This window comes from Acinonyx jubatus, chromosome B1 (assembly GCF_027475565.1).
Source record: "Acinonyx jubatus isolate Ajub_Pintada_27869175 chromosome B1, VMU_Ajub_asm_v1.0, whole genome shotgun sequence".
In the NCBI taxonomy this organism is placed as follows: domain Eukaryota; kingdom Metazoa; phylum Chordata; class Mammalia; order Carnivora; family Felidae; genus Acinonyx; species Acinonyx jubatus.
The window spans coordinates 138,225,078-138,239,631 of NC_069382.1; the positions used below are offsets into that span (position 1 = coordinate 138,225,078).

Sequence of the window (14,554 nt, forward strand, 5' to 3'; positions counted from 1 at the left end):
GGGTTATGAAGTCTTAAATTCTCTTGTATGTCACATAAATGGTCTCTCAGGGAAATTCCAAGTGAAGTGTTGGGGAAAAAAGTTACAACAATGGAAATCACTAAAGTGTCAAGAGAATTAGTACTTATTTACACACAAAATTCTGCTGATTAAAGTTATTCTCACTCGCTACTATACATCATATACAATTTTAAGATAATAGTTCAGAGCTAACTAAAACAGTGCTTCAATTATTCAGTACTGTCCGTAAAAAGCATTTACTAAATATCTCAATACCAAATGGACCATTTGGTAACTATTTACATAAAAATATACAGCATACTTCCCTTCCTTCACTGGCAGAGGATACGAAATGAAAGTGTCCTTTGATGACTTGGAACCCTGCATTCCTGTCTAACTCTCCATCTGTAAAGTAGGGAAAGCAATCGTACTTGCTTCGGAGAGTTGCAGCAAGGATTAAAGTGCGAACACAAGTGAAGTGCGTACAACACCACTGGCATGTTGTACGTACTCAGTAAAGGGCTGGATTATTATTGCTGATGTAGAACGCCATCATTTTATGATTATTTATGGGGCCTGCCATATGCTTCCACTGGTACTGAGAAATTAATCAGAGAGGATGGTAACTAATACCATCAAGTGCACAAATGCTGTGCCAAGGGTTTTTCATAGTCTCTCTTAACGCCCCACCATTAGGCTCCCACAACATTAGTGTAAACGTGCTTTTGTAAGGCTTGCTATGATCTTTCCCCTTCAACCTTATTAACTACATCTTCAGAAATGTTCCCTTGATCTCTCCACGTCAGATCATTGTCACAACTTCCTACCATTTCAAAGATATTATTACTATCCAGTGCTCATGACTTGGCTTTTCCCTTTTCTCTTTCCATTTCTTTCTTTTGGTGACCTTAATCCTATTTCAGAGCTTCAACTATATCTTAAAACAAAAAAAAAGAAGGGATTTTTAGAGATGTAGTCTTTTTATACATGACGAATTTGAAATGAGGAAAAAGTTGAATAACTTGCCAAGTTTAAGGCTATACACATGAAGGCCATATTGACTTCTCTGCTGATGACACTAGCTTAAAACTCTCATCTGTAAATTCCTCAGTTAAACTACCAGTAGAATATCATCACCAGCAAATATTCAATATAGCTTATAATAAACCCCCGACAAAATACAACCACAGACTTGTCTTGAATTTCTTTTGCATCTCTTTTACAAAGCTATGTCTAAGAATTAAAGAAAGAAAAAAAAAAGCACCATACTGTTTCTACTTCAGCAAACAGTGTTTTGTTGAACTGTACAGTAAGTATCTTGTGTTGAGTATTTTACAGTCTGTAGGTTTAAGTTCTAGAAATACTATAAGACTTTATCACCAAACGAATGAATACTCAACTTTACAAAATGCACAAAAGATAAACATCCAAAAAAGCCTCAATTTCATCATCTATAAAATAAGAACAATAATGGAACTTACCTGACAGAGCTAAACATTAAATAATTTTCATTTTATTTAGTAAAAGCTCATTAAATATTAGGTCACGTGTGTGTGTGTGTGTGTGTGTGTGTGTGTGCGCGCGCGCATGTGAAAAGACAGATTACATTAGATTACTAAAGTAATGAACTCATTCATCAAGGTACTGTATGGCATACAAAGATAAATAAAGCAATTCCTGGCTTCAAGAAGCTTATCATTCACTTTAACAGTTGTGAAACTCACCTACTAATCCTGATTCTAGTGATCTGGAAAATGAGTAACCTGGTAAAAACAACTGGGAGTTCTAAAGAACAGGCCTAACTCACCAAATGAACTTAAGAACATGAATTAATTATCCATTCCATGCTTGAGGTTTTATAAAAAGAAATTTCCAGATGTTAAAATTTCAAAGACATAGTCTTGCACAGTCCAAGAGAAGATTTCAAACTCAAAAGCTAAAATTTGTAGTCAGTTTTAATATTTTCACGTATTTGTTATGGTATCCTATTTTAAAGAAATATTGCAAATAAAGTATTCTTGAATCACATAAATGAACCTTCATAAACGTTACCAAAAAATTCAAAATATTTAGAAAATGTCAAAAAATGTGTAGAGGGGGCATGTCTGCATCATACTATTCATATTATCACTCTTCTAATCAGGTTTCCATCTTTCAGAGGACAGCTTTTAGTTATAAAACAGGTGGTACATTTTTAATCATATAAGAAGCTTCCAGTTTCAAGGAAATTTTATTTTGATGTTCTTTCCTTTGCTATCAGATTATAGAGGATGAATGGCTTGAAACTGCTATTGTAATTACATGCCTTCTGTTGTCTCATCACTTCGGGTACAAGGGAGGGGCTATAAGACTTTAAAGCTCACTTTGAATTGGTAGCACACTGCCTGCCATCATTTCCTACCAATGTGCCATTCCAGGCCCAAGGATTAGTGGATTAGAAGGCTTTATCAAAATCTGTACTGTTTCTCTGAAGACAGGCCAAGTGACAAGGCTTGAGTATAAAAAGAGAATCATGCTAGTTGTGAACTGTGGCTAGTATTTCCCAGCCAGATTAAAAATGCTGTAAAACTGACATTTCTATTATGTTAGTGATATTGTAAATTGCTATTTGAAACAAGCCACTTACCATTTTTATTTGTTCAGCTGCTATTTACAGAAGAGAGTTTAGAAGCAGACAGAGCTGGATTCCTACTTATAAACTATCTGACCTTAACCAGATCATTGATGCTCTCTGAGCCTGTCTCCACTATATGTATGAAAGAGAATTCAATAAATGGTAGCCATTATTGCTGACATCCTGAAACAACAAAATTCTTGATCTTCTAGAATTACCTACTAGAATCTAAAAATATAAGAAATACCTGCATATCATCACTTATAAAATGACCTAGCATTTGAACTGACAACCTGTTAATAGTTTATGTCCCAAGAAATATTTGCTATAAATAATGTGGCTTTCCCAACCCTAAACTCAATTTAACCTCCTATTAGATAATGAGAACCATGAGGTAGATCTGAGATTTGGAAGACTAAGTTCACCAAACCTAATTAAAAATGCAATGCAATGTAAGAAATCTAAAATTTCAGTGACTTAATTAATATAGCCTATATGTCAACAAAATTCTTCAAATACTATATATTTCAGAAGTTGTATTTATTAAAATTAGGCAGTCCACACTTTAATTCACAGAGCCACACATCCTTTGTTGGTATACAGACTAACTAAAATGATGCCTTAGGGAGGGGCGCCCAGGTGGCTCAGTCGGTTGAGTATCTGACTTCGGCTCAGGTCACGATCTCATGGTCTGTGAGTTCGAGCCCCGTGTTGGGCTCTGTGCTGACAGCTCAGAGCCTGGAGCCTGCTTCGGATTCTGTGTCTCCCTCTCTCTCTGCCCCTCCCCCACTCGTGCTCTGTCTCTCTTTCTCTCTGTCAAAAATAAATAAACACTAAAAAAAAAAAGAAAAAGTTAAAAAAAAATGATGCCTCAGGGAGATGGATGGGTGTGTGGGTTTGAGAGGGAAATGAATACTATGCTTTGAATACGATTTTTATGAGTACATTATAGTGAATACTGGTAATTAATGCTTTAGTAAAAACAGAAATAGCACGATTGAAACAGCTCTTGGTAGTGAAAAGTTTCACAGATTCTACACTATATTTAAAGGTACCAGTAGTTAAGAGAATACTAGTTTACTATTACTGGAACTCTGTACTACTACTAGCTGGATAGCAGCTACAACTTATTTAACACTACGATTTTGACTTTTGGTAAATAGTAAAAATATTATTTAATAACACTACCAACAACAGCCACAATAGCAACAATGCTGAGAATGTGCTTTGTATAACATTCTCTTCTTTAATTCTTTCAATAATCTCATCAAGTAGCCACTATTATCGCCAGGTTTTTTTTTAATGTTTTTTAATGTTTGTTTATTTTTGAGAGAGAGAGATATGAGTATGAACAGGGAGGGGCAAAGAGAGAGGGACACACAGAATCTGAAACAGGCTCCAGGCTCTGAGCTGTCAGCACAGAGCCCGATGTGGGGGTTGAACCCACGAACTGGGAGATCATGACCTGAGCTGAAGTTGGATGCCCCACCCAACTGAGCCACCCAGGCACCCCTTTATTATCCCCAGTTTAAGATACAGGCCCCCTCCAAGAAATGAGGCAACACCCAATATCACATGGTTAATCTGTAATAGAACTAACATTTATACCTAGAACTTTTTAAATTATAATTATGATATACCACACTACTAATAGTTTAGTAACCTGACATAAAAAGTAAATATAATTCCATAATTAAAATATCAACTTATGGAAGAAGATATTATCCTTATACACAGCACCAAACATATTCTTGAAATAATTATTTGACCTCTGCATAAATTGATATTTATAAAATTTAATTTGGCCCATAAGGAAATGTTTAAAAATAAAAAGAAAAGCTAGATTTCAATCATTTCAGAATGGTCTATCAAAATGTTATCTTAAGCTTCCAAAAAGTCTGAAAGCATAAACTAAGGCACCAAATCAGAAAGATGTATCTATGTGAACAAACTAAGGGAGGCCAACTGACTGTACCAGATCTGTAATACATGCAGCTATTTAAAAAATAGGGGCAAAAAGGGTATTTTGGACACTAAATAATAAAGGGTAGGGGCATAGAGAATATTCCTCTAGTTGAAGCCTTTTTTTTTTTTTTTTTAAGCTGGAATACAATGAAGCAATGCCTCAAAAATTCATAGGGAAAATTACGTCCAACACAAAATTATTTACCAGCCAAATTATCAGTGAAGTGCTTGTGCAGAAAAAAATATATTTTTAGGCAGCAAAGTTTAAACTTTTCCTCCCATGCATACTTTCTCAAGAAACTAGTAGAGGAGTTGCTCTACTAACAAAGAAAGAAGAGAGAGGAGACCCAGGAATGCCCAGAAGTCTGGAGAGTAGAAGAAAATACTAGGATGGTAAGTTATAGGAAGCAACCAATTCAGATTGCAGAGCTCCATGAGAGGTAACCAGGTAAAAATGAAAATGGTAGCCACCTTAAAATGGGAAGAAATTCATATTTCTAAATGGAGATGAATCGATGACAGGGTACATAAAACAATAAAGAAATAAAAACAGAAATTTTTATAAACGTAATTATAATTAACTCTAGAAAAAACAAAAACCACATAGAAGAAAGGAAATGTAATCATGGTACACTGGAACACTGGTAACAAATATTTACATATTCAAAAAATGTACACACTGAACACGGACAACCAACAACTTTGTCAAAGCTGTACTGGAAGGCTAGGGGGAACAAAACGTGTGTGTGATTGTGTGTGTTTGGGGGGAGGGTAGAGTAGGGTTTTAGGAAGTCCACACATACTATCTAAAATTGGAGGTAAAAAGAAATAGCAGAGTAAGTATGATATATTAAAATACCAGAAGTGAAAAAATTATCTCTGAGGAGTCTAAACAGGAAAAAGGGACAGGGACACAGCAGACAGAGAAGTGAATTTTTTTTTTTCATTATAAACCTTGTTAAATCCAACTTTTTAAAGTAGTGGTAGCATTTATAGCCTTTATAGCAAAGATCATTTTTTAAGATCACTATCTTAATACTTAGGAGTCTGAATTTTTAGGAAAAGCCCGAATTTTTTCATACATCCAATGAATATTATTAGATAATTACTGGGTTGGCTACTAGGCAGGATTCAAAGATAGACAATTCATTTTACCCACCCCTTGATAAGCTTATAACATAATACAGGAATTAAATGCCCACAGTGAAAAGAAAACAAAATAACACCAGCAGCAATCAAGCTCAAATCTGTGAGCATATTTCTAACGACAAAAATGCTAGGCCAACCCCAAAATAAGGGTGCCCAAGGAAAAGGCAAACTACTGGGGCTTACTCTAGTCCCTGATTCTGGTCCATTTCACCAGGTTTCTTTCAGAAGCTCTTAAAGAAAAAAGAAGTTGCACAGCTACATGCAAACCTGAAAGGGATTACAGAACTCCTTCTAGGGTGTGGAAAAGAGCTAACAGTACTGAAACCATTTCTACCACAAACAGATTAAGACCTAGGTTCTTGACAGCTTGTAATGACCATTTTGAGATATTATAATGTGTTTGGAAAGAGTAACAACATCTTCATGACCTAGGGTATCTGGGGTTTGAGGGAGTACATATGTGCATATTAAGTAGAAACTATAAACTGTCTTCCCCAATTAATGTCGTGTCATTCATTAAAAAGGTAATTTGAAAGAAGGAGAAACTGGATATGGACTGTTTTCTAAATATCACAGAGTAAAACAGAGAACATAAAAGTATGTAGAAACTCCTAATTATTGTGCTGCATGTTCTGGAAAACCAAATCTAAATGTTGAAAGGTATTAACACTGCCTCAATATATTCATCAGAAATCCTGAACACCTATTTCTTATTAAACTTACAATTAACATTTTTCTTTTGTTTATAAGGTGTTTCTTTTGTTGTTCTCACTTGTGTGCATGTTTAAATTTTTTTTATGTTTATTCATTTTTGAAAGACATAGAGCACAAGCAGGGGTGGGGCAGAGAGAGAGGGGGACACAGAATCTGAAGCAGGCTCCAGGCTCTGAGCTGTCAGCACAGAGCCTGATGTGGGGCTCGAACTCACGAACCGCGAGATCATGACCTGAGCCAAAGTCAGATGCTCAACTGACTGAGCCACCCAGGCGCCCCACTTGTGTGCATGTTTAAATGTTTAAATGGTAGCAATGATGTTATTACATATATGTAACTTGCCTGAGTGAAAAATACAAGGAAAAGAATGCAAGAACATGGCTGACAAGTTACCTTGAATATAGTAAACAAAACCTTTACCTTCTAAGAAGGCATTATTTCTTCTAATATATTTCTCTTTTCTATCATCAAACTCTTTTTTTTTTTCCACTATGAACACACACACAAATCCATTTATGCCAAAGTGTGATCTTATTCTATCCTAGTATCTTCGACAGTGTTAACTGGGGAATTACTTGGAAAATATTACTACAGATATTTATTGCTGGCAATAACAGTATTTAAATTCTAAATTAAAATTAAAGGAAAAAAGAAGAAAAGAGTAATTTGTCACCAAATTACTGTGACAAGTACAAAATCAGTAATACTTTTTAAACACAGCTAAAAAAAAAAAGCATGTATAAACGTAGGAAAACAGGATTTTTAAGCAAAAGCTGAGTATAAAAATATCTTTGAATGTATTTTAAATACATAAAAAGGAGAGAGATGTTATACATGAATTGTTTTCAATGGTATCCAACAATAAAGATAAGAAGAAACAGTTATGGTTCTACTATGTAAATCAGCATTTTTCTACATTGGCAAAAAGCACAACTGAACATCCCAATGGAAAGAATGACATCAGGAAGACTAGAACGGCAAAGGTAAAAATAATTTTCTATTTTCTATAACTAACACCTAATTCTTACTTTGGCTTTATATTAAGAAAATGTTTTTTGTTATTTTTATTATCGTTGTTCTTATGTGTATTTTTTAGTGATAATGATGATGTTACATATGTAACTTGCCTGGGTGAGAAATGAAAGGAACAGAACCAAAAGGATCTTCTGGAAGATGGTTATGTGGAGCAGAAAGTGGGTCTACATTCTTATCTGAGGATGCTCTCTCCTCGAGCCTGTCTGTAAAAATAAGATGAAACAAAAAAAAAAATAAAATAAAAACGGTCTTTAAATTAAAAAAAAAGTGGTAACAGTATAAATAAAATTAAACACAGCAACAGCCTTTTTGAAAAATATTAGATTCAGAGTTCATTTTTATAAGTATTAGGGGGTAAGTCCTGAGCTTAATAGATACTTGTTGCTACAAGGCAAGCTGAACAATATCCTCTCACTGCTAAATATCACAAACACAATTAACCTAATAAATAACTTCGTTTGGTTTATTTAAATACCCAGTTGTCTTCAACTTGTAACATACTGGACCTGAACTAAAACCCAGCTTACTAAAAAGAGACACATTTGGCAGACTTCCTCCAAACATACATATGGGAAAAATATTGCAAACGGCTATTTATTCATAAAATAAGTAAATCTTATTTCTCAATAGCAATAACTTATTACCTTACTGTTCATTTCTCATATTACTTTGTAGTTATCATTCACATATGCACAGAAAGATACAGATATTCCTCTATTAAATTAAAAGCCTTAATGACAGAGTATATTATTTTATCCAATAGATATCTGTGATCTAGTATGTGCCAGGCACTATTCTAGGCAATGGGCAGGCAACATCAAACAAAATGAAGGGTCTTGCCCTCTTGGAGTTTATATGCTGGCATGGAAAAACAAACAAACAAAAAAAGCAATAAGCATAATGAGAAATATATAGAGCATGTTAAAAATAAAGTCGTAGAGAAAAGTGCAGTGTGGGGTAAAAAGAATTAAGGGTGTGGGCACAAGTGACAGTAATAAATAGACTCATAAGTATCAGGTGAGAAAAGACTCGAAGGAGGCAGGGAAGGGATACCTGGGGAAGGACACACCAGACAGGGGGAACGCGAGAGCAAAGGCTCTGACTCTTGCAGAGGCAGGCTTGTCCCCTAACTCCCTAGTAGTGATTACCTTGCTCTGCTCTTAAACTGCGTATCACAGGCACTTGATCAGCTGGGAACTTCTCAATTTTTGTAAGTTGTCTCCCTACCCTCTGATTCTTAGCAATCAAGCGTATACTATTAGGAACCCATTCTGTTTTTTCAGGCATTTTAAGCATTCCTAGGACTATACCCTTCATGTTTAAAAAACCCTATGGATAAATTCTGCGGGACTCATTTGAGTCCTAAGACATTGCAGGGTACGCAAAGAAAATCCAAATATAATTAGACGTTCCTAAAAATGAAGTATAACTTCAGAATGAAGCAAAAAGCTCCAAGTGAAAGCACCCTAGGACAGTGCTTCTCAGATTAAAAGTGCATTCCAGTGAGCTGGGATTTATTAAAATTCAGATTCTGATTGGACAGTTCTGGGATGGGTTCTGAGACTCTGCACTTCAACAAGCTCCCAGGTAATGCACTACTACTGGTCCAGGGAGCACACTCAGGAAGGCAAGCCCTACAGTCGACAATATCCTAACTATACTTAATTATTGCTATGGAGAATTCTTTAAATACCCTTATGAGAATGGATACAATTATCAGCTTTTATGGCTAAACTAACTCTGCAATATCCACCTGAAACTTTGGGTTGACTAAAATTTTACTTGAAATTTCACTGGTAATATAATAATAAATATTTTGTGAAGACAACAAACTGACCACTGATTTATGCACAAACTAAAAGTTCCAAAACTTAAGAGTTACTTTTCAAATCCAATACTGCAGTGGATAACAATGAAAATTCTGGTACAGAAAAGGACAAAGGAAAAGAGGAAGTAGGAAAGGACAGATGAAAGAGACTATCTCAGAGTGACAGCCACAGCATAACAATATCCAAGATCCCTCATTCTTGAAAATCAAGACAGTATATGCAAGTACTTAGGTCTAAACTAGGACCAAACTTCCTTTCTAAACCACTTGCATTGTAAGTGCTAGGATTCCTGTATAAAATGTAGTTACCTGGGCCTTACCACAAACCTAATGAATCAGATTATCTGAGCAGGAATTTGAGAATCTACACTTTAATGTGCTCTCCAGGTTTATAAACCAGTACTGTACCAATGGTTCCCAGCACATAAAAATGCAAAGTTACCACTAAGGTTCTTTGAATCCTCATGCACTGGTATATTATCTCCATCAATCTATGGCAAATTCACATAAATGTATAAACAGCACCATGTAGTTATGACTAGAGTACAAACATTATCATGTAGGGATAAACCAGTATTTTTTATACAGTGAGTCTCACAGTTTAAAATATGGAGACACTCTTATATGCAAAGTTCATTTACCCAATTATTTCAAAACAGAAATCAGAATAAATTCACTATAAAATGAATCATGTTCTCACTGTTCCATAAAACACAGAATCAATTTTTCCATGGAGGACTTTTTTTTTTTTTTTAAATCATTTAAATTTCTGAAGTTCACTGGATAGGGGCACCTGGGTGGCTCAGTCAGTTAAGTGTTCGACTCTTGATTTCAGCTCAGGTCATGATCTTGTGGTTCGTGAGACTGAGGCCCACATCAGGCTCTGTGCTGACAGAGAATAGCCTACTTGGGATTCTCTCCCTCTCTCTCTCTGCCCCTTCCCTGCTCACACATTCTCTCTTTCTCTCAAAATAAACATTAAAATATTAATAAAAAAAAAGTTCACAAAATAATCTAGATCTCAGGGTACAAAATACAAATAAATACATATGTTAATTTTTTAAATTATTAATTACCTATAATTGAAAGCTAATGAAAAGGTATACAGGAATACTTTTCAAATACACAGTCACCCCTAAATGAATTTAAATCCATTTTCAAATAATTGGTGTACATTAGAGCAAAACTTGAGCTTGATTTGCCCAATATTAAGAAACTTACCTCCTCCTGCCTTCCCAAAAGAATTATGTAGGTGAATAAAGACATATCTTTTCAGGATTTTTAATTGATACAGATGGCAAAAATACAGGATTTAAAAATCCTAGAATCAAAGTATATTCTACAACATCATCAGAAAATTAATAGACCCTGATAAGTTAACTCAGCAGCTTATATGGGTAATGGACTGAATAGCCAAAAAGTTAATGAATAAATTTTACAAGTACAGTCTTCACCTGATACTTCTGAAACTACTCAAATATATTTGAGAAGTTCTGTTATTCTGCACTGAAGAAACAGCCATAAATGTGAATTTGCTTAAAATGGAAAGAGTTAGTATTTTACAACAAACTAATACAGATGTTTACATCTATATCCTTCCATGGCTTCGCAGGAAAAAAAGAACACATTCGGTGGAATGTGCAAAGCAGCCATAGTCTGTGGTTTCTTCTCTTCTTCCTTTTAGTTATTGTAACACGGTTTTAAACAGAAACAAACAATTGCCATCAACAAAAATAATATTCCATTAAGTATTACTTTTAATTAACATGCAGAGCTACACAACCATTTGAACAAATGCAAGTTAAAAATTTTCCCAAAGCAAACACCTGTATTCTAATTAGTGTTTAATGTATTAAATTTTATCACAGATTTCTAAAGTTTACATGCTAATCTGGATATTTTGGTACAAAAGACAAAGAAAAATACAAGTTTAACTTTAAAAAATGTCACTGATAACAGCTTTATTCATGATGCTTAATTTTAATTTAATGTTTTGATTTTAAGTAGGAACAGACAAAAAATTCTGAACCATAAATAATATTCAGTTACACTGAAAGCAAAAGCAAGAATCTGGTCTATTTTATATGTTAAATCCCTTTGCCAACTGGTATATGGAATCAACAACTGTTTTCTTTATTGTTTTTTTTTAATTTTTATTTACTTTTTGAGGGAGAGAGAGAACGAGCGAGCGAGCACGAGCAGAGGAGGGGCAGAGAGGGAGACACAGAATCTGACGCAGGCTCCAGGCTCTGAGCTGTCAGCGCAGAGCCCGACGCGGGGCTCGAACTCAGATTGTGAGATCATGACCTGAGCTGAAGTCGGATGCTCAACAGACTGAGCCACCCAGGTGCCCCGACAACTGTATTCTTTAATTAAAGATCACTAAAAAAGTTTCTGTTACCAACTACTAATATTTTAGAATTCTGGTATGTCAAAATATATGATTCTTAAATCACCTTTTGGATAATACACACAAGTAAAATATTTCCTAGACAGAATTATCTTTTAAAAAATAAATAACCATGTACCATCTTAAAAATAAAACCTCAGATGGCAATGTATTACTCTGAACAATCATTACATGGGCAATGCCTATATACAGGTATTCAGTTTCTCAATGGAAAGCATATCACAAACCAAATACAAATTACTTCAAAAAAGAGTCTGGCAAATAGCTGGTAAAATCTGTGCTGAGAAAAAAGGAAAATTTGCTATTTCAAATGCATCAATAATTTACTTACTATTTTACAAAAAGTTTTTAACAACAAAGAAACCAACTAGTAATGACCAAAATTAATTAACTTTCATTACACTGTTAGCCTTCCACTGAAACTCCTAAGGTTCTGAATGAAATCTTCTATGCAGCAGGGAAATTTAGACCTTGTCAAGTGGATCAAATATTAGATACCTTATTGCTTGTGAGTCAGAGGTGCTAAAGAGGACTGAATATATTACAGTTAAGTAACACTTTGCAAAGAAATCTTTCTTAACTATATTCTATACATTAATGATTTCTTTATAAGCGTTATTAAAGATATTTCACCTTTTTTGAACACCATCATTACAACTATCAATTATTAAGGAAAAGACAGACTTTTTTCTTTTGCTGTCATGTCATTTCTGCTGTTGATGTTGTTTGTGCATAAAGTCCCTTCTAATTTGGTTTTTCTAAACCTGATAGTTTATATATAATTTTTAAATGCTGGTTAAAGGGCAATAACCTCAAGATGGAACCTATGATTTCCACTGAAGATGAGGAAAGGGAGGTGGCATTTATGGAGTGCCCAGACTCTTTCAAGACATTATTTAATTTTCCTGATAACTCTGCAAGGTAAGCATCATTATACCCAGTTTATAAACAAGGAAGTGAGACAGCAGTTATGTCCCTTTCCTGAGATTACAACCTAATTAAATGGCATTGCCAAGTATCAGAACCCTCGTATGTTTTCTGGTGCTATATGCCAATTTGAGTGTGGCAGTCCTGTGACAGTGGTTTCAATAGCTCAGGGACCATCTAGGCACTTTTCCAAATGGCTAACTTGCTCCAAAGTCTGACCTTCAGATAAAGCTCCTCCTGTACTTGCATTTGGAACTTACTATCTTTCCATAATCAACAGGGCAGTAAAATCTAAACTCTGGCATACACGTGTGCACAGATACATACAAAAATTACATGTTATCTGATCTTGAAGTTTGAAAGCAAATAGCTGGTTAAGAGTTTTACATGTTAACCCCAAATTTTATGAAGTTATGTACACATGAATATACTATATGCCATTTTTCCCTAAGTGAAGTAAAAATTTGGCTGTCATTACAAATTCTAAGATGCTCAGAATAACACATTTTTATAAGATAGAGAATACTCTACCCCTTCCATCCACTGATGGAAAAAAAAGGAGGAGTTTTACCCAAAGAGTAGAAAATACTGATTTAGCAAACCCTTAGCTACCATCCTGGGTCAAAACACACTAAAATGAATATTTTAATTTTACCTTTTGCTTTCAAAATAACCCCATAAATTGTATTGATTTGGTTAATCCCTGGGTCTCCCTGCCACTACCCCGAAAGAAAGAGATACTTCATTTCCTTCTTTAAAACTTGTCTCTGGGGGATACTCAACATAAAGTATACTAGAAATGCCAAACAAAAACAGTCATGGTTTACAAAAACTTTTTTAATTAAAAGATGTAAGTTTGGTTTTACCAGAGTTGACAAACCTTTATTAAAGGTTCAAAGCTCATTTTTATATCTGCATTAATCATCAACTTAATTTTTCATAAGCATATAACCAATATGAAGAATACAAATTTAAATCCTAAACAAGTAGTCTTTCGTGAATTCAGGGCATTTATAAAAATTTTACATAAAATATGTATCAGTTGGGAAGAAAGCATTTCATCTAATCAGTGTTCTCATAAAGCCAGTTACCTAAAATAAAATAGAAGCTAGGAACTAAAACTAGGGACGATTTGGATTGTCTTTTCACACGCAAAACAGGAAAACACACTTGGACAGGCGTGTGCACACACACACACACACACACACACAGGCCTCCAAAACCTGAAAATTATCTACAGACTCTAGAAGTTAGCTTCTTGTTCCTATTTTGCAACCTTCTGAAAACATTCCACACACCCACCTTCCAAAAAACAACTTTTCTAAAATACGTGTGGTGAGGCTTGACATACATATTAGGTAATTTAAGAAAAGGTAAGGATTCCAAGTAAAAACATTGAGATATCTGATTTAAAGTGGAAAATAATTTATTTATCTTTTGCCATATCAGGACAACAAAGCAGCCCTTTTATGTCAGGACTCAATGAAAGGGCATCACAAAACATTAACATAATGTAGTAGCCCATGTTTTCTTTCAGGCACTTTCAAAGGGCATTTCAGACCCACAATATCTTCTACTGAGTGTGCAAGAAAACAGAGCTGCAAAATGATTAGTAAGCAAGATACTAATGTCTCCCTTTTCATTTGAACATTAATTTTCCATGTTTTAGAGATATTCTGAATTTAACATTCAAAGTTATGCAGTATTTAAGTGTTAGGAATCAGCATTATTATCAGCAATCTTGGATTTAATAGCTACTATCAAGCAATTGATTTCTAATGCACACAACATAGTTAGATAGTATATATAAAAGAAGATGGCCTGATTTTTGCCCTCAAATGCACAAAAAGAATTTTCTATTTACCACCTCAAAACAGTCTTTGGCCTTGCTGAATTATTATAGAGCTGTTAT

General features: G+C 34.6%; 1 protein-coding gene across 3 annotated transcripts in view; it reads right to left on the reverse strand.

The window, feature by feature from the left end:
* BMP2K (BMP2 inducible kinase) overlaps window positions 1-14,554 on the reverse strand; it is a 127,215-nt gene that overhangs the window by 9,539 nt on the left and 103,122 nt on the right. For 2 of the 3 annotated variants that reach the window (XM_027059033.2, XM_027059020.2), the window contains exon 15: window positions 7,570-7,680. The exons of the other annotated variant lie outside the window; for it this stretch is intronic. In XM_027059033.2, coding sequence (XP_026914834.2) covers window positions 7,570-7,680 — 111 coding nt within the window. The remainder of the gene's footprint in view (window positions 1-7,569; window positions 7,681-14,554) is intronic. 3 annotated transcript variants of the gene reach the window in all.